This window comes from Aythya ferina (genome assembly GCF_964211825.1).
Source record: "Aythya ferina genome assembly, chromosome: 11".
NCBI lineage: Eukaryota > Metazoa > Chordata > Aves > Anseriformes > Anatidae > Aythya > Aythya ferina.
In genome coordinates this window covers 4,049,406-4,070,418 of record NC_140307.1, presented here as the reverse complement: position 1 = coordinate 4,070,418, position 21,013 = coordinate 4,049,406, and the positions used below count along the sequence as shown (strand labels likewise).

The 21,013-nt window shown below is 44.4% G+C and overlaps 1 protein-coding gene across 2 annotated transcripts in view; it reads right to left on the bottom strand.

Annotated features, from left to right (window-relative positions):
* The window catches only part of IGF1R (insulin like growth factor 1 receptor), a 177,495-nt gene that overhangs the window by 135,766 nt on the left and 20,716 nt on the right, over window positions 1-21,013 (bottom strand). For both annotated transcript variants that reach the window (XM_084532536.1, XM_084532535.1), the window contains exon 2: window positions 13,206-13,751. In XM_084532536.1, coding sequence (XP_084388662.1) covers window positions 13,206-13,751 — 546 coding nt within the window. The remainder of the gene's footprint in view (window positions 1-13,205; window positions 13,752-21,013) is intronic.

Sequence of the window (21,013 nt, the reverse complement as noted above, 5' to 3'; positions counted from 1 at the left end):
GAAAAAGAAAAAAAACAAAACTGTTTCACCACTATTTTGTTTTTAATTTCCATATCCAGAAAGAGCTGAGCCTCTCCCCCAGGGAATGTCTGTGACACATAAACCTTAACTTGGGAATCAGCCCGCAGGTGACCCAAGCTACCCAAAGTCTTGGTCGCCCAAGGCACAGCCTGAAGTAGCAGCAGTGCAGGCTGCCAGAAAAGCTTCATGCCTACAAAAGCTGACGCCTTGGTCACATCCACAAGGCAGCAATCTGCAGAGGCGGCCCTTCTGCAGACGGCTTGCACTCCTCATTTCTGAGCCGTACCTGCAAAGGGTTTCCACATCAGCTAAGGAGGCAGCAGGATTTCTTTTGTGTTGACACGAAGCCCCGAGTTCCCAGTGATGCACCATTCAGAAGTTACCTGGCACTATGAGGTTCCAAGGCTTTGGCCACTTCCTTGACTCTGGAGGATTTCTCCAGCTCCGATTCATAAAACCAGTGCTGAAGACAAACCGAACAGCCTTCTATAACGCACGTTATAAAACACACCATCTGGCCCAGTGACTCATGAATATTTTTCTATATGATTACCATTTTCTTCCCTGTTTCTACACAATAGGTAGTGAGAAACAGACTACGACATGTCAGAGGTCTCACAAAAGGAGACGCAAAGACCAAACCCTAGACACAGCTCACCTGGAGCCAGGAAAGCCAATAAAAGGTTCGAGTCCAGATCATGATTTGTCTGGAGGTCACTCTGGGAAGCACTGCCCTCACTTAGTTAAGGTAGCCTGGCCCAGGAATCTCAGAGAGGGTTGGCCAAACCAGCCTGCAGTCGCTCACCAACTTGCAGCCCTCACTTGCCTTGGAACAGCTCGCTCAACCAGCGCCCTGCTCCCTGCTCGGCTGCTCCGTCACCTCCTGGTGTCCCGTCAGCTCTCACATTGCAGCAGCACCAACCCAACCCCATGCTTTTATTACTTCTAAATCATTGTCCACATGCGACATAAAGCAGTTGAAGCATTCGTTACCGCAGCACTTCAGAAGGCAAACCCACGCCTGAAAATAAGCAAAAAAGAACAGGTACAACCAAGTGCTCAGGACAACACGAGCATTAAAAACACACTCGGTCCCCACATCGCGTTTTGCTGAAGAATGTGACTGGAACTGCATCTGGGGCTCTTCCCCTCCAGGTTGCTGGGGGCATGACACTTAACTGGGTCACCCCAGAAAGCTGTGGCTCGCAGGCTGCCTTTTGGGCAGCAGGAAGGTCAGACCCCCTGCTGTACTCGCTCCTGGAGGCAGCGCTGTGCTTGCTCTCCCTCCGGTGATTCAGGTGTCCCCCAGCCATGGCCCAAGCTCCTGCGAGATGGGCTCTCCCTGCTGCAACCACAGCCTCCCGCAGCAGCTGCATCGCACCAGTCACTGGGAACCACTCACATATCATTCAGTTCAATGAAACCTTACAAATGTGGGCAGCAGAGCCTTGCAGAAAAACGACCCAGAAAGTAAGGTGACCGAAGACCTCACAGCTTCTAACGTATGAACACATCCTTTGACTCTAGCTTTCCTGCGAGTACTTTCTTCACACCCGAGCCACACCCCTTCACCCACACAAACCCTATAAATTTAATCAAGGAAGGAAGAAAGAGCATGAGATGTTTATTTCTATTTTTAAATACCTGGGAGGTGCCCCACGCTCCCTCCCTAGCCAGCTCACCAAGTAGGTGCTGCGGAGCCGCGCGATCTGGCAGCAGCAGGCACATCCAACAGCAGCACATCACAGAGGCTCAGAAGGGTGCAGACACCAGGAGATGTCTCTGAAAAATTGTTTCCTCTAAGCCAGGACAGAAAGCAACACGGGGTGTTGATCCATAAAAGAAAAGGTACACAATGTAGAGCGAGATATTCAAGCACACCGACACGCTCGCATCTAAGCGGCCCTACAGCTTATTGGGAACGAGGCAGCCTCCTGCGTGTTCCCACAGTTCCCTCACGCCTCGAGCGACGTTGGTTGCCACTCTGGTTGCTCTCTCCCCTCATCCAAATGGTTTGCATCGCAGATCTGCTGAAACATCAAGTTTTAACCAGGCCCTAATCCTGCTGACTTTTCTCGCAGAACTGCTGGAAAGGAATTCCTCCTGGCAGCTGCAGTGCCTCCGCTCATTAGTTTACCAAGCAGCAGCAGCATGGAACAGACAGGCAGATCGTCCCCGTGCTGCTCCAGGGGATGGCGATGCGGCCCCAGCAGGCACGGGGAAGGCTCCTGGATTCTCCTGGGCGTAGAGGAAAGGCAGAGGCCTCCAAAAAAATCGGGGAAGCACCACTTGCAAGAGCCCAGGCAGGTTTCTGCCACGCTTGCCACGATGCCTGGAACACAAGCAAGGAGGAAACTACTTTCTTTCAACCTCTACTACTAAGATTTGGGGGTGGGGATGTTGTATTTGTTTTGTTTTGTTTTTTTTTAAATAAATTTCCCGCTTTAAGGCATCGTGTTTAACCAGGCACGACACAGAGTTATTCACAGCAATGCCAATCTCTCCTGGATACTAGAATAATGAGCAGGATAACAGGGCGAAATAGCAGCCCGCTGGCTGCTGACACTGTTTGTCCAGACAGCAGCCTTGTGTACAGGTCAGGCCATGCGGGCTGCTCAGCAGACCCAGAAAAACAAACATTTTCACTTCTTGCTACACGCCATAGAACGGATTTTGTTTATTAAACATGCTTAAAGCAAACAAAGCGCGTCTCCTGAAGATGTGCACGGAGCTTTGCACCATTTATGGTGGCTGGTGAGCCCAGTGCTCTGCATTTCCTCCTCCTCCCTCATCCCAGGCCGGCTACCATTTTAATATTTACCAAGTAGAGAAGCACAAAAGCTTCCCAGCTTGAAGCTTTCAGGTCCTACACGCACCGTGGTGAATTTCTTCAGCCGGGAAGCTCGTGGATGCTGAGTGCAGAGCCCTGCCAGCACAGGGACAAGGCTATGACCCGCTATGAGTAAAACTGAGCCATTCCCCAGCCACGTCAGTTCACGGGGCACATTCACGATGCTCCTGCTCGAGCAGGCAGCCCAGCTCTGAAACCACAAGAAACTCTCACCAGCTGGCTGCTTTCTGCAGCACTGCCATGCTGCAACACTGCCACTGCATCCCCCACTCCAGCACTGCCCTCTCCTAACTCTACTGCATCCATCTCCTAACAAAGACTGTCTGCAGGGGGCTGACAAGGCCATCAGCCTCAAGAAGCTTCCTAAGGCTAGAATAAAAGCTTGTCCGAGGAAGAATATGGATTTTTCCACCTCTAAGACATACCCCAATTACTTGTATTCTCCTGAAACCAACTTTACCCTAAGCCAGCCTTTGATTTTTTATTTTTTTTTAAAGTCTCTGTTCGGTTTCCTGGAAGAGGTATCAGTTTCCCCTGCCACCACTCTTTTAGTCTTCTAGAGCACAGCAACACTGATTACTTTAATTTCTCCTCTAAAGAAGAGAAACGAACACACGCAAACAACTGCAGAGGGAAGAGGAAGACGGCTCCAGCTCTGAAGTGAGGATTTCCATCCTGGGTTTTATCTCCACCACCCACTGCAGCGTTTAATCGCAGACTCTCAGATCACAGAAGATGGAGCAGACGGTGAGTCACTGCAATCTCGGGTCTGCGAGCAGCGTTTCGCGTGGACCAGTCAATTCTGATTCTGCCAAGCAGCCTTAAAGCAAAGCATCTTCCCTGGGAGACAGCTCCTACCTCCGATGCATGCGCTGCCTTCAGGAGGAAAGCTCCGGAGATGGAAGGGAACTTAGTCAATGTTTGCCCTTGACGTTGTAATGATTTCAGATTCAACTCATGCTAGGTGGGGAGGCAGTGATTCTGAAACACGGGCCTTGCTGATAGCTGGCTTGAGAGCCACAAACGTGCCCTGCTCCAGGCACCCACAGCCTGCCCCCGGAGAGCAGCTGCCCACACCGAGCGGTGGCTCAGGCTTCTGTCACATGCTAGGCTGCTCTTTAAAGGGGAGTCCCCACAAAACAGAAATATATATCCATATATCCATCATTTTTCAGCTCTGGACTTGTTCAGCCAGCAGTCACAGCTCCTCCTCTCTACGCTCTAAGGGCTGGAGGCAGGCAACACTCCTATTAGATTACTTCAAATCCCCCAAAGGAAAAGATAAAACCCACTAAAGGGTAACACCAGCCCTGGAGACAGAGCTTTATCTCTCCCTGATCAATTATCGTGAGCACCAGCGAGGAGCAGGGCGAAGAGACAGACGCTGGGCTGGGCGGCCGGAGGTGCAGAGCAGCCAGCGTTACCGTGATCAGGGGCAGCAGCTTTGGGTTCTGGCTTGGTGGGGGGCTCCTTTGTACTTCTGGTTTGTTGTTTGGTTGGGTTTGTGTGTTTTTTCTCCCCTCTCCTACAGAACAGCAGTTGCTTGGATCCGTTTGTGCAGGACGAAGCTTCCTGGGTGTCACACGTCAGAGCAGCACGGAGCGCCTGGGAATTAGCACCGTGCTTGTCTGATACCTAGGGACAAACCTTGAGAGCAGCACGCCAGCCCCGCAATTAATCCAAAAGATCTCCCTGCCTTTTTAACACCACGGAAACTACTTCAACCAAAGAACAAGGAGATTTTCTTTTCTTTTCTTTTTTTTTTCCCTCTTTTACCTTTACACCCCTTCGCCACACCCGTAGGGTGACCTATTTGAACCAGGCTGAAAAGCTCCATCCCAGCTCCGTGATACATAACTTCCATTTTAGTGAAACAATCCATCTGCTCCATGTGACTCAGAGCCTGCTTTAAGAATGCAATACTGTTTAGGCCAACGGTTGCACCGCACAAAGTGTTTTGTTCACATGCATTCCTTTGGGATGACAGAGCCTATCCACGGCTGTAACGGTTGGGGCCTGTGGTTTTTTTCCCTCATCCGCTGAATGCTGCAGTGACTAAGCTGACAAAAATTCCTAGCCAATTATAAACCCACTTAAAGAGACAGGCAACCCCCCTGCAACCTTGCCTTGCCATCCTATACGGGAAGTTTCTATACATAGAAAAACATCTCCTCCTCCTGAGGCCTGCGCTGATAGAAAAGACTTTCGCTGCACGCTCGACGCTTCCAACGTGCTTCCCAAATGGCATCATTTCACAAAACTGCAAGCTCTACCCCATCCACAAGCCTGCATCTCCCTCTCATCACCGAAACAGCCCCCACAGGAGAAGCAGACCCTCCAAATGGGTTTCGGTAGCACAAAGTCGATGGGACGGCTAACGGGGACGAGGAGCCTCCAGAGCCAGAGAGCACGGTTTGTTAGGAGGGGACAGCCAAGCGCCTATAAACCAAATGTGTTGCAACAAGGAAAAAACCCATCACGAAGGTCACACTGATGTACAGGCTACAAGTCAGAGCCACCTAAGAGCGTCAGCTGAACTTGAGCAACAAAGAGAACTTGGAGTTGCCTCGAAATCCCTCTGAATGTGCAAATCAGCAACCAGATTCCCCAAAACACCAGCCACTGAAATCCCTCTGGATGCAGAAATCAGCAACCAAACTCCCCCCAAACATTCTAGGAGGGATCCTCAAGTCACGTGCTGAATTCACGCTCGCCCTCATCATCAAGGGCCATACAAATGTATTTAATAATTAGTCGGGGCATACAGAACTATGCTGTGGGCAGGTAACTACAAGTTCATTGTGCCCCACAAGATACAGTAAATGAGAAAAAAAGAGGGAACAGCATGGGGTTTGTGAACTTAAAGGCTCTTAGCTTTAAAAACTCAAATTATGGGCACCTCAGCCCCGAGATGTTATGGTGGGCAAACTACTTGCTAAATCATTTTTAGCGCTGAGCTGATAGCACATGCACATTCCATTCCCAACACTGGAAATGTCGCCGGGGAGGGGGAGGAAGAGAGCGCCCAGAGCTGAACCAGGCTCAGTTCACCTCAAAGGGGGGAGAAAAAAAAAAGCAGGTAATTGTACAATCTGTATTAACATACTATTATCCAAGCATCTTTTATTACGAGTTAATTCTCAGAGCCGTAAACAGACTTGAGAAGGAAATCACGCTATTAGCGGGAAGGAAGGCTAAACAACAACTGTTTCATCACTGCTGAAGACTGAAAACTTGGTTGCCACATGAAAACAGCTTATGAAAATGCTTAAGGACAATTAATTCTTTATGTTCATGTGCGTTTGGGAAAGGAAAAAAGAAAAATGGCACCCACTATTCAAAACTTATGGGGCACGATTCCTCTCTGGGATTGAATTTAGGTGAGTTTCACCTTTATTTCTTATGAGAAGTCAGCTGGTGAGTTCAGTGAACATGCTCACGTGCCCACCTCCAAGCCTCCTCCAGCCCACTGCAGCCAAATTCAACTCCGGATCAGTCACTGCCAAAGATCCGGCTCTACACATTCCACGCACACGGACAGCTGGGCGGCGCACAGATCTTTTTAGGGCCCCCACCAAGATCAGAAGACTGCAGCTCAAGCTCACACTTCGTTAGATGTCTGCACAAGCAATCCCTGTCGGCACAGAGATCCCAGGACAGGCAGCCACCGCTCGGTCACTGCTAGCTGGACTCATTCATGGCAAGAGCCACCGACGTCGAGAACTGCAGCAAACCCTAAGCCAGCTTCAGTTTGCCTTGTCCCTGCGACATTTGCAAAAAAAACAGCTTTCCTCTGGTTTTACAATTGACATTTCCCTGACATTTTGCTAGCTATTCCCAGTTCCCAGTTGTTTTGCTAATTTATCATAAAATTTAAGGCTTACACTGCATGTAATTAACAATACAACTGTCTGCTCTGTTACCAAACATTTGCCTACTGAGCACCAATGGTGCCAGGAAGTCCCCTCTAAGCAGGTTAACTAAAGATAAGGTTCAAATTTAGTGCCATGACAACACAAGGATGCTTTTATATCGTCTCATAAGAACTGGCATTGTTTTATCTCCCCACCCATTACCACACAGTATCAGGAGAAACTCAACCAAGGAGTTTACGTACATGCAACCCATAAAACCAGGGGATGACTGTTTGCCACAAATCATCTCAAATTATACTTATATAGTTCTTTTTCTGACAATGAAGCCGTTGTTTGGCTACGATACTTCACGTAAATCCATACCGTAATAGCAATCAAAATTTCTAAATTTTGTGAGACAGATCCCAAGCCATTAAAGAGAGGCATGGGGCAGACCTCAAAGGGTCTTCTGCCCAGCCAGCTATCAGTCTCAGCACGTGTAACAGGCTTTGACAGAATGCACAGAAAACTGGCTGCACTTCCTACCTCAAGCAAGGTTTTTGTGGGGTGTATCAACTTCAAAACTGGTAACCCCCATCTCTTGGCACTCAGTATGGTCAGCCCAAGGCCTGTGCCAAACAGTCTGTGTTACTGGGGAACAGGCAGATACGTTTAAGCATCCTACTATTATCTGTAAGGTACTGTACCTCCACTGAAGTCATGGAAGCATGCACTGATCTCATTCCGCTACATATGAATTTCCTTTCCCTATTCCTTTAGGAAGAACAGCACCAGAAGAAATGAAGGATGCTCACTGGAAAATGACTGCGCATCATCTGGTGAGCGTCCACCTTTGGACTGAAAGATGAAGCATGTCAAAGCAGATGTAAAATAGCATGTTTGGTCAGCAGAAAAAAAAAAATGCATACACGTGAATAAAAAATATACAAGAATCAAACCCTCTGACAACATACTGAACTTCTTCCCCTACAATTTCAAGTTTTTACTCTTTACTCCAAAAAGTGTGCAAAAGTTCGAAATTTTTGGAACAATTAAAAATAAAAACTGTGGCAAAGAGTCACTGATGCACACAATTAATTTTGTCAAGCCTTTAATACTGGAAAACAGAACTTCGAAATGTGAAGCCCTCCCAAAAACACTGCACATTTACGCCAGAAAGCAGATAGGGAGCCAAGACAAATATTAAACACTCGCACTTAGTTTCTGGTGACTGGTACAGAGGCTGCAGGACTCGAGATGTTCCCTCCCAGGTTATGGCATCTTGCAACAGAACTTTGCTACGGAACAAAGAGAAATGGCAAGCATACGTTTGTTTAATTTTAGCCCTTTTCTCAGAATATAAACCACTGCTACAGTAATTAACTGCAGATTGGCCTCAACTGCTCTGCGGCCATTCCAGCTTACTAATTAAATATGCTCTCACAGCCATAATAAAAATTCTGGGAAACCTTTGGCTGAGGAGCAAGCTTCTCAGGAGGGGAGCGAAAGTCAGGAAAAAACTTCATTCAGAACGAAAACACTAAAAAAAAAATTTTTAACGTGCTCCAGATTTTTCTAACTCAGTGACACCAACTGTGCCTTTTACGATTTTTTTTTTTTTGTCTACCCTTCTATTTATTCTTTTCAGAAGATGTTTGCTTGCTGGAGAGTTTGCATACCAACCAACCAGACAAACAACCTGTCCATTTCAAACTCTGTTCAGGTTTGTATGTTGTTGTTTTTCAAACCCAACCAGAATACGATGAGCATTATATACGCTAGCTTCACTTACCATCATAGCACATCAAAACTGCTTACTACAAAAACTTGAAAAGCGTATTTATTGTCTCCTGCTGGTACAGGCAATTTCTATTACCTCTCAGGGTTAAAGAAACAAACAAACAAAGCAAAACCACACACCCTTAAATGAAGCAGCAAACAAACAAAAAAAAAGCATGCAGATGTAATTTAAAACAAAATAAGGGCAATCTGATGGAGCACCGCTGGCTCCCTACTCGTCTCTCCTCTCTCTGCCCCCTCCCTTCGCATCTTCATATCGTTCCTGTAAGATCCGTGTTTCTCAAAGACGGAGGAGTACTGAGGGTAGATTCCCTGAGAGGGAAGAGCAGGGAGGAGAGAAGGGGAAAAAAAAATCCCAGCACATGGTTTCGCCACTACTCTGCTGAATCACCAGGGAGCAGATTCCCAGATGGCGTACACTGGTAAGTACCGCACAAGTCAATGGAGCTATGTCAAACGATACCACTCGACTGCATTATCTGGTGAGCTCCGTGTAAACAAACAGGAGCAGATTCCGAATATTTGTGAGAATACATCATGTTACTGTCTCCATATGTTTAAACATTTTAGTGGAAGGTACATATGGACCGCTCTTCCCACTCACTGTCATTCTCTCCCTCCTGTTCCCCATTCCCCACATACACTGCAGCTTTTCAGGCCACCGTCAAACTGATTCAGAAAGGAATAAGGATACATTTTCATTGAAAACATTTTGTGCTCAGTTGCCATCTGCTTCTTTATCAGCCTCCAAATCCTCACATGCCTTTTCTGTGGTCTTTGGTTTCACACATTTGGAAGCCTCGCGTTTTTGGCCATTGTGTTTTGCAGCGCAGCCTACGTGAGCTATTGTTTTTCATGTCAAATTTACCTCTTAAAACATGCGCTTATGCTTATGGCCCTAATTCTCTTGACAACATCGATTTAAACGTGTTTTTTTTTTCTTTATGTCAGTGCCAAATTAATTCTAAAGATCCCTCATGTGCTTCAGATACTTACTCTCATTGTTTTTATGGAAAACGTGCTTATTCTGTCCCCAGAAGCTTCAGCCGAAGCCGTTACGCCTTCGTGGCAGGGGGTAGCAGTCTGTCCTCCCCTGCCTCGCCAGGGCCCTTGTTCTTCTTTTACCAGGGTAGCAAAGGATGATTTTCAGCTAATACTTGATGGAGAGTTTCTCCAAGTTAATTGGGGGGTGGATGTAAAGTGGGTGAATAATTAAGATGCAGCGCAAAAAGAAAAAACACACACATGTACTCCACAGATCGTGTATGTGGATCTCTGCTAGTTTTGCCATTGCTCTCTTACAGACAGTTTGCCAACTTCATTTCTCATCGCCTCTGCAAGTGCAAAAAGCTCCTTAGGAGGTGTTAGCTGGACTCATTCAGAAAACCGAACACAAAGATTACAGTAGACAAGGGATCCTAAACTTCCAGGCAGGCTTTCACAACTGTAATTTACATTTGGTTTATGCAAAGACCTAGCGACCAAAGCAGCAAACCTCCAAATTTAGTCATCAACAGAAGAATATGGAAAACAATGGAAGTCTGCTTTACAGTAGGTCAATGGACAGGCGAAGCAAGCGTGTCACCAGTGACTGCTCTTTCAAGGGGCACAGTGGGAAGGGTTTTTCTGGTTCTCACATCAATCGCTGAGTAAGATGCAGGCAGCTTCCAGAAGTGTTTCCAGCAGTCACAACTGCCAGAAGGAGGCAAAAAAAAAAAAAAAAAAAAAAAAAAAGAGAGGCTATCATCTTATTTGTGTGTCTGAACACTAAGTTTTTACCTTTTCCATCTCTACCTGTGCCCCGAAGTCCAACCATTCATGGAAACAACTTCAGAAATCTCCTTTTATCTTGAAAGAGGTTTTTATGTGGACCTGCAACCAAACTGAATGAAGCACGGCTGACATTTGATATGCCAGAAGAGAAGTAGGTGCAAGTCAGAGAGATGATAGCATGCCAAACCCAACAGAGCATGCCGTGGCTCCAAAGTGAGCGAACTAGTAAGGCTGCTGCCTTGGGGCACTCAAAGGTAAAGGAATGTATACTACACAGAAACCAGGGCAACAAAACTGGCAGAGACACTGCCGACACTTTATGCTGAACCTTTACAAAAAAAATTTTTAAAGTTACAGCTTCTTTGTAGCTTATTCAACTATAGAAACGTCAATGGATTATTCTAAGTCAAACACAGCATATCCTTCCCTCTCTCCTCCCCTCCACCCTCAACATTGTTCCTGCACGAGTTATATTGAAGGAAGCACAAGGTTTTTCCTTTGTTTGTGAGCAAGAAAGAGAAGGAAAAAAACAACTTCCATTCAATGGCAAGACTAAACAGAAGCCAGGCTACTTGAAAGTACTAAGTGTTCCCACACAGCGTTTTACCCACCAACTTGAGATCTTTCAGCGTAAAACCTACCCAAGGACAAAAGAGATTTAATATACCCTCCTCCACAGATCCAGAACAAAGAAAAATAAAAAGGCATAAATGAACCCTGAGTGACAGACAGCATTTTCAGTTCAACATTACTGTGACGCACAAGGAGAATGTCAGGGTTAAATTAGATACTACGCTAGAAAAATATTCCCTGGAAAATAACATGGGTCTCCTGTCTTTACTGGTAAGAAAACACAGATTAAAAACATCCAGTCACTTGAAGTCCTTGCTTCTATTCTTTTTCATGTCCTTGTGTAGTTTTGTACAGTGTATCCTCTCCAGGCCAGGAGTTCATTGCCAGTGCGTTCAAGCAATCTAGCACAACAGACAGAAAGCTTCCTTTTCAACCACTGGACATTTACACCTCCCTTGTTTTTCTTCAGAAAGGGAACACTTTGGTGTTGTGTCTTTTTTTGTTGTTTGTTTTCCTTCAAAACAAATGGCTGGCAAATTAAAAGCCTTCCTCATGAAGTCAGTGGCTTATCGGGACTAGCAGATTAAATAGGCCCAACCTTCTCGCTCTTTAATAGAACTTGGCGATTCTTGTTATGCTATGCAACCTAAGATACTCTAAACCCACATTGTTTTCCACAGTGTAATACTCTTAACAAGCCTTTTAAGGCTCTTTTTCAATACTTTCTTTCTTCTTCATGATCTCCCACAAAAGGAAGATGAAAGCATATAGGAAAAGAAAAACATTACTTACATCTCTGCTTTAAAAGCGCTGCCATCACAGTATAACTATGACCTCATCTTATCTAAACACATCTCTTCTCATGTGCATTTGGGATCCAAATTATGTTAACATTCCCCTAGAAGTCAACAGGCTTTTCTTGCACATTACTTTTGTCTACTCCAAACAGCCGGAGCACAGAGCAGAAAGCGAGTTGTTGTATCCCATTAAAAACACTACTTATACCCATTCAAATCACTGAAGGCAACGAGGTTGGCACAGGAATCACCTCGGTCACCCTCTGCAGACAACCAAGCTGCACTCTTAATGAGGACATAAATTTGGCTTGCTGAAGCCTAATGACTCACGGCAACACAAAGAAGAAAGCAGAGCAGCTCACTTTCCTCACCTCCGACAAGTCACACAGTCTTCCAGTAAGAGGCCGAGGGGCTTTCTTCTCTTTATTTAAACACTGACTTTATTTCCTGGAAGAATTATTGATAAAATCATAGCCCCACAAATGCCTTTTCACAGAGACATTTTTGGCATGTGTTCACTGAAACTGCCCTACAAGGTGCTTTAATTTCACTTCTAATTGAACGTGAGGGCTTCACAAGCACCTGATGACCTACTTAAGACATAAACACACAATCAGCTCTCCCAGAGGACAGTAACCTGAACAGCCCTGTTTCTGTTTTCTCTCACACAGGGGTGTTTCCTACCATCTAGTATGGTAGTCAAGACTGCCCATGGAATTTAGGAACTGTTCCTCCCAGTGACGACTGCTTGTAATTAAGCCCCACTGATAGTGCAGGGCTCAGCTTTCATAAAGTTACAGGATGAACTCAAAAAGCCTGCCATGTAATCATGTTATCTGAGTAAACTATGTATTTGTTTACTCTATTTTTAAAAAGTGAGAAGAGATCAGGTTTTGTTTTTGCTAATGATTGCTATCAGAAAAACACAAACTGTCATACCAGGTAAGAACAAAAACAGGCAAGGATAACTTCACCGAGAGTCAAGATAGCCACTGACTCTTTAACACTGCACACTGTACTGTAACAAAAATGCTTTAAGTAAAAAAAAAAAAAAAAAAAAAAAATCTTAGGTACAGAATTTGTCATCACAGAAACTTCTGAAGGTACATGCCAAGGGAGGCAAAGAACAAAGTCAAAGTGATTTCAGTAAACAGCTTCAGCGCGGCAGCGACCGGGGCATACGTAACATCACTTCAGCGAGCAGGAGGACATGGAGCTCAAAAGCCACCTCCTGCTGAAGTCCTCAACCCAGCTGTGCATTAATTCTACACTTAAACACCTGGAAACTTTTTCATGGGGAAGTAATGCAGGAAGCTTGAGGGTTTTTGATACTTTTGGGTTGTTGTTTTTTCGATCAAGTGAGATGATCCTCTTCTAGCTGGGGAGGAATTTATCTGTCTAGTTACTGGATAACTCGTCATGTGGACTACATACCAGAAGAAAAGTTTAAGTTACTAATGAGCTTAAAATAAAACCACAAAATTAAACCTCTGCTCCACAAAGAGGTAACAGATACACAAGCTATTCAATTCTTACTTTTCTGGCAGTGGTTTGTGGTCCAGCAGCGGTAGTTGTACTCGTTGTTAATAGAGGTCTTCTCGCACAATGGCTTCTCTTCCATTGTTCCTGGACACAAGTCCCCACATTCCTTTGGAGGTTTATTCCCAACAATGTAGTTATTGGACACCGCATCTAGGATGAGAGACCAGTCCACCGTGGAGAGGTAACACAGGTCAGAGTTCTTCTCAATCCGTATGGCCCCGCGGGTTATGTTCCTCAAATTGTGAAGCCCAATCTCTTTAAGATTTGTCATTTCAAAGATAACCAAGGCATAGTTGTAGAAAAGGTTCCTCCCACGAATAACTGTGAGGTTGGGGAAGAGATCGCTGAGGCTTTCCAAGCCTGCCACACGGAACAGCAGCAAATAGTCAGTTATGACAGTGAGCTTTGGGAAGCGGAAGTTGCGGTAATCCTCTGCTTTAGAGATGAGCAGAATTTGAAGGAAACCCTCAATTACCGTACAGTTCTCCAGACGTTTCAGCTCATGGATATCATTGCGAATGTCAACATTTGGCCCACAAACTGAAAGTGTAGAAGAAAACAGGAAAGTCAGTAAACAAAACATTTTTAAGGTTTGCAGAACCGTAATGCACATTCACTCTTCCAGTAGCCATAATTTTTTTCCCAACTTTATTAGGCTACCCTGTTAAAATAGGAACCAAGTAACTGCTTTACATACACACTGAGTATCTATTTCATTTAACCCATCACTATTAACGCTACCAGCAGCAGCACAGGGCCGCAAGCCACGTCCTTCAGACGACAGAGGAACGTTGTGTGATTACTGCTGTTGAAAAGAGAGCTGCATTAGCTTGAGAGACATAAACTCCGTTCATCTGCACACCCTGCTTCAAATTACATCATGACACACGTGCAAGCAGGCCAGGGGCTCAGCCACACGACTCCCAAGAAGTCGATCAGCATAGACAATAATCCCCTGGTCGTTACATTACTGATTTACATCCCCTCTACACCACCTTGATACATGGACATAAAGGTGAACGCTATCCAAAAGATTCCAACTTATGACTTTTTGAATCACTCTTGCCTTGCGATGACTTGATCAGCAACCCCACAAAGCCCACAGAAAGCTCCTCAGCACCTCCTGCACTGCAACTGGGAGGAAAAGAAAGTGCTCGGACCTGTAACTAATGCATGGAATTCCGCTTTGCATGTTCCAGCGAACCAAGCTGCACTCATTTTGGCACCAAGGCACAAAAAAAAAAAGTTTCTCAAGTTCTAAGAAACACGGGATCAATTTATTTACAAGAACACACAGCATCACAGCGAGGAATTTCCCTTGGAAACAACAGGCTGAACTCAATGCACTCGAGAAAACAATGGCCCAAGAGGACTGGTCCCTAATAAATCTGTTTATTAGGTCTTTCCATATTAGACAAGTACCACAATAATAATTTTAAAGGGGCTGGAAGAAAAGTACTAATAATACAATAATTAGACACAAAACACACTTTGATGTAAAACAAAGAACTATGGTGTGGAGAGAGCTGTTGTTCTTGGACTCCCTCAGACTTGGTCTTCCGTGGAAAACAAGGAATAAAGACTCCCCAGAGTAGATAATAAAGCTGCTTGTAAGCAAACAAAGTAAAATACCAATTTATTTGAGAAACCCAAAACTTAAATAAACTCCAAGCAATTAAATTTTGTGGAAAGGTTCTCTTCTTACACATGCTAGGCTTAATTATTTTAACAACATTTTTTTTCCTCAGACAAGAAATAAGTCCAAACATAAACTCTGGAGCCAAAAATATTAATTCTAACCCTGACAAACTCTCTAGAGATTCAGAAACCACTCTGACAATCAAAAGCAGTCCTTCTGTCCCACAATTCTTATCTAAAGCTAATAACTTAAGCTAACAGAAGATCCAGGATGTGAACATGCTAAAACCATAGCAACTCTAACATCCAACAAGGACTTAATAATATCCGACAAGGACTTAAAAAACAGGTAGGACACCGAATGATTACTGGCAGATAATACACATTAAGGGCAAAATAAGAACCACACTTCCGCGCTAGAGGGACAATGAAAAAAAAAACCTAACCACAATAGGACAGGATCTTTGCTGAGAAACAGATGTTTTCTAGGCAACTATTACCTAGTCTTCCTTCTATTATGTATTTTAATGGGAACTGCTGCACTAGAAGTAGCCACAACCAAGAATATTCATTGCCTAAACCTTAAAAACAAACAAAAAAATCCTAATGTACCACGCAAAACACTTGGCCTTCAGGCACAGCGAGATAAGAAGTTCCCATTTTAGCATATAGTGAGTACAGAATTGCATACTACTGCCTGGAGTAGATGTGTCAAAGCTTTAATCTCAAGAAAACAACACCGAAACAAACAAATTAAAAAAAAAGACAAGGTGAATGGGTTGGCCATACCCAGCTCTAAAAAGCCAGATGGGAGGGGAATGTGAAAGATACCCAAGACAGTAGCTCTGGTAATAGATGGTCACATGAGGCAACAACGTGGGCTTCCCACCTCCCAGATCTGCAGTGAAGACAACCATGACCTGGATGAAATTGCTTTTGCAAGCTGGGATCCAAGCCTTGCTTTCAGCTTCTGAAACTTTCTTCAGAAAGACCCATCCTCCCACCCATCCTCAAGAGACCGTGCCCTCTGGCCGAAGCACAGCTCAACAATAATATCAGCAAGTTTACGTTTGGACATCAGGCTTCTCCTTCCTTTAGGAGGGAAAAAGAAAAAAGAAAAAAAAAAGTTAAAATAGAGCGTTTCTCCAATTAAACTGTTTTGGTTTCTGACTCTACCTGTTGGCAGGACAAGGTGAACAGAATGGTTCCTGTTATGCCAAAGCAAAAGTAGCAAAATTTATTTTACTGCCATAAAATTTTAGAAAGCTTAGCTGCTCCAAGCCCTTTATTTTGTTAAAGAAATGAAATTTGCACTTGCGCTGACATTTTGCAGGCAAGGTTCCAGAGTGATGGGTTTAAAAACAGCTGAGTTACAATACCCTAAAGAACAATTTGTAAGAGAAATGGCAGCAACCGTTAACTAAAGCATTATATATCTATCCATGCATCTATTCCGAGGCTGGGTTTTCTAAGGCATATTGGTTTTAGCTTTATGTTTGTTTCAGCTTGAAAGTTACTTAATTTTAGATATTTAATGCTTTTATAAATCAATGAGATTCCTAGAACTTTATGGAAAAAGTATGCACTCACTTGCCTCAATTATGAAACATCATCCCCTTAATACTGAAAGGATGAAGTCCAGGGGGCTCAAATGTTAGCAATGGCTTACAGATGAGCATGCTGCTGACATTTGTGATTTAAGAACTTATTAGTCTATCTAGCAAATTGTGTTTTGCAGAACTTGATGCATATAATGAGAACTGCAGAGACCTAAACGTGAAGTAGGACAAGCACCTTGGCCCATACTGACATTTGGAAAAAACAGTTCCAACTAAAGCAGCGTTGAGTTTTTTGTTTTTTTAAATTCTTTCAAAGTTTACACTGTTCACAAAAGTTAATTATACCACAATGCATCATCTTTTTCTCACGTTTTTCTCCCTGCCCTGAAAGGGATTATATGAAAAACAAATTAATCAGAGCTCAAAGTCTACTACAATTTCCATTTGGCAGTGCTGTGTTTTCTTTGGATCCCATTTTAGAGAAAGAGTATGCAGACTTACAATATAAACTGACCTGTCAGACTGAAAAGCACATAAAATGCTCTTTAGAGTATTTATTTTCCATCTAAGAGTTTTCAATATTCCTGCTTATATTGTTTTTTTTAAATATGACCAGTGTAACTCGTCTTTGCTTTGTGTTCTGTTCCCAACTGGAAATTCACTATTATGTATTTATTTTGCTCACTAACAGCAAAATAAAAACGCAGTATCTGTTTTTACCCTGCTGTGAGTCTCAGGTAGGTTATCAGCTCCGGGATAACGACCGCGTCAGATTTATGCTGTTCTCATTCAGCTGCTTACAGACTTCCCAGCCTTTCCGTGAACTACCTACCTTGTCTCAGATTTATTCTAAACCAAACCTAATTCTAAGTGGGAGATTACTTTTTTAAAGAAGTATTTATGTATTTGTTTAAAAGATAACCTCCAAAATACAATAGAACAATGAAGAGAAGCAATACATCCTTTACCAGACGAACAAAAATACCTCTCTGGAATAAGGCTTTAGCCCAGAAGTACCCACCTGCACCTACCATACAACTTGGGTTCCTTTTTTCTCAGGGCATCCCAGGGACAAACTGCATGGAAATTTCCAAAGGTAGCACAAAAACCTGCTTCGAGCCACAGTCCTTCTGAGGAGCTGCAGCCCATTCCTAGTCACAGGACAAATCTACACCTGATGATGAAACCAAAGAGGGCCAATAAACTATAAAGAGCTCAACCTATCAGTTTCTTTTCAACCTCTGCTGCGGCTTGCTAACATTCATTTTGATCAGACCTACATTTTGACCTGGACAACAGCCTCATCACCTTGAGGAACACGTGGTATTTAATCCTCACCCACCACCAAAGAACCATGTGCTCCATCCATGGCTTTGCTCTTCTTACACCTCCGCTCCTTATTGTGCATCAACCACTCTGGGAAGCACTCGCCTGCTGCCCTGCAGCAGTTTGGAGGAACCACTTTTTTTCCAAAACAGCACGCTACGAAAGACAAATCAACACAAAGCCTGCTGCAACTCCTGCCTCCTACAGCATCTTCTGTCACAGCCCTACATATACTGACAGCAACTGATCTGTTACTGACACAGAGGTGTCAGAGGCAGGATCCCCAGCTCACAGGCATTCGCTGTAAGGGTCTGTTTCCTAGAAAAAACCTACAAACATTTCATCATGGTGTAGTTCTTTGAATCAAAGACGAGCTCTTGCTTCCAGATTTGATATTGCTCCGGGTTACTCCATTTAAGAGTTCTAAATAAGCAAGTTTTTTAAAGCTTTTTCTTTGTGAAAAATAAAAAAACAAAACCCACTTTACTTCACATTTTAGGCCTTGCCTTGGGCCTGTTTCTTAGGGCAAAGCTGGAAGCCTGTACTACCCAACAAACAACCATCCCCACACAGCTCATCACCAGACCAGGGCCAGCCGAGGCAGCACCACAACCCCGTAGCGAGCCGACGGGCCCTGACAGTGCCCACCTGTATGGCCACACTCGCTTCTGACAGGAGAATTGGGACACCTGCCCTTAACATCTGCCTTCTGGCCCCGAGATGAGCTCCTGCTCACCCTTCTCCTGTTCTGTGTGCCCGTGGTGTGCTACCAAAGCAAGCTGCGAACTGTTGTTTTGCCTCTTTGTGAATACTCCCTCCTTTATTTCAGTGTGGGGGTGCAAAGCTTTATTTAAGTAAGGATACCTTCAGCTTTTCCCTTAAACAGGAAAACATGAAAAACAACCACATATCTCATAATGCTGGTCGCTGGAAGAAAGTACTGAAGATATAGAAATTGTCCCCATTTCCTATCTTCTTCCTGCCCGAGGGGTGTTAACACCCACCCTGAGGGTTATCTGTGATCCATAAGGTTCAAAAGTGGTTTTTGTTTATCTTGATTATTTTGTTCGTCTGTTTACATTGTTATTTATTATCAATGGAGGGCACTTAGTTGCTCAGCTCCTCACAGCCCTGAAATACGGCACAGCGCTAGCAGGTACAGTACATGACCATCACCGCTGGACGATTCTTACACAAAGCGAGACCTACAGGGCCCAACAGAAAAAAAACAAACAGTCAGTGATGTTGGGCAGAGCAGCTCGCTGCCACCACAGCCACCAAAGGAAAGCCCTCCTCTGGCAGTAGCTCCCCAGGAGCACTGCAGCGAGGCCAGCTCTCCCGGCCTGCTCCTGCTCCTTCCCGGCCTGCTCCTGCTCGAGTCGCGGTGGCTGAAGGCAGCGACGCCGCTCTCCACAGCTCCTCTCCTCAGGCTCGACCACGTCATCCTTCAGTAATGTCAGCACAGAGCCGCGGGCCTCGCGGGGAGATCAGCACCTCTTCCGAACTGAGTTGTTTACTCCCTACAGAGCCGCTTCCTTTTCACCCTGTGTTTTTTTTAATCAGATCTTTATAAAAAATATATATTAAAAAAAAGTGTCCAAAGCAGCTACTGAATGTGGCTGTGGTCCAGCAGCGCTCATCCCAGATCCACAGCATACAGTGTCCTTTTCAAGGCACGCATCTCCCCCGTTACAGTCTCTTTCATAACAACAAAGAAGGCGCTTATTGTACCGGATGGATTCAGATCTGCATAATGCATAATGGTCTGCATATTGACATGTTTACTATATATTGGATTAACTCAATAGAGGGGCTGTCTGGCACACTAGAAAAAAAACAAAAAAAATAAAAAATAAAAAATCAAACAGCAGTGACAAAAAAAGATCTTGCAGGCACTTGAGGGTTAAAGAACAACTTCAGCTGGTGGCAGCATCCCGGCCTCCAGGTTACTTGAAAAACTGACTCGAATCAGGTTACAAAAAAGGTACTAACCATACAATAAGGCCCTTCAGCAGATTTAAAAGGAGCCTCTTTCCTAAACAACTGTAATTGTTCAGAAAGGAAGCAAAAGGACACATCAGTGGAAACGGAGAGTAAAGAGTCTGAAAACATTACGCCCATACAGATTATAAACAGGGCGAAACAAAACTTGATCTTAACCCCTCTCTTTGTTCTTACTGCTACCTATTATGCTTGCTTTAAGAAAGCCATCAGAACTGTCATACAGCCCTGAAGAACAAAAAAAAATTATATATGATTTGGCCATCTCTGAGCAGGCTAGCACTGCAGCCCACAGTCTGGTCCTAAGCGGAGTTCAGCCCTGTAGTTTCACTCCAGGATTTGTAAGGCCAGGTAAGGCTGAGAAGGATCTCGCTGGCGACCACAATTTGCCTTCAAGCCTCTGAAAGGCTTCGGCACAGCTGTACTATATGCAGACGCAGGAAAAAAAATTACTCCAGAAACATACGAACTCTTTAATTGCATACTACGCAAAGAAGAAATTAAACGTGGAGCTCACAGAAATCAGTGGTTGGAGCGATTTCTTATGACACTTTATATTAACACAGGCTTCCACCACCCACTACGCTCTTGGTTTTTGCCTTCGTAGTGACACTATGAATGAAATATATATTTTAGTGTCTTTAATGTACTTACACAACCTCCCACAAAATTTCTGTACTCTCTAAGCTCACCTATCCTGTATGTGTCACATCAATCACTTGCTCTCTTCCCAGGGAAGCCAGCTGCTGTGTTACCTCTTGGGATGTCAGAACTGGTAAGAAGGAAGGAACTAAACCTCTACCCCGTGATTTGAGCCGTCTCCCAAGCCACTGAACTTCTGCACTTCTTCGCTGAATACACTGCATCAACCACTCAAGGTTTACCAACGTTTTCTGATTTCCTCTCTGCATTGTGGAACAAAAAAAGATAAAAGGCACTCCACATGCCATAAAACATCCACCAGTTTAGCTTCTGCTAAACAAGTCCACAGCTGAAATTCAAATTCTGTGTTTCTAGCACTCGTGCAGCGCTGCCATCTTTGGCTTGCGAAACATGAAAGGGAATGCTCAAACCCAAACAAAAAACAACTGTTTCCATTTGAATGCAAGTCTTGAGAGTGTTCTTGTTTACACATCTAAGGCCCGGCTTTTTGTTCATTTAATTAAAAGTCAAGCTTTGGAGGACAAAGCTAGACCACAACAATCTTCTCAACTCTCAAGGGACTGGCGATTATACTGCAATGTAACCTGTCATTTCTGGGAAATATGGTCTGTGATC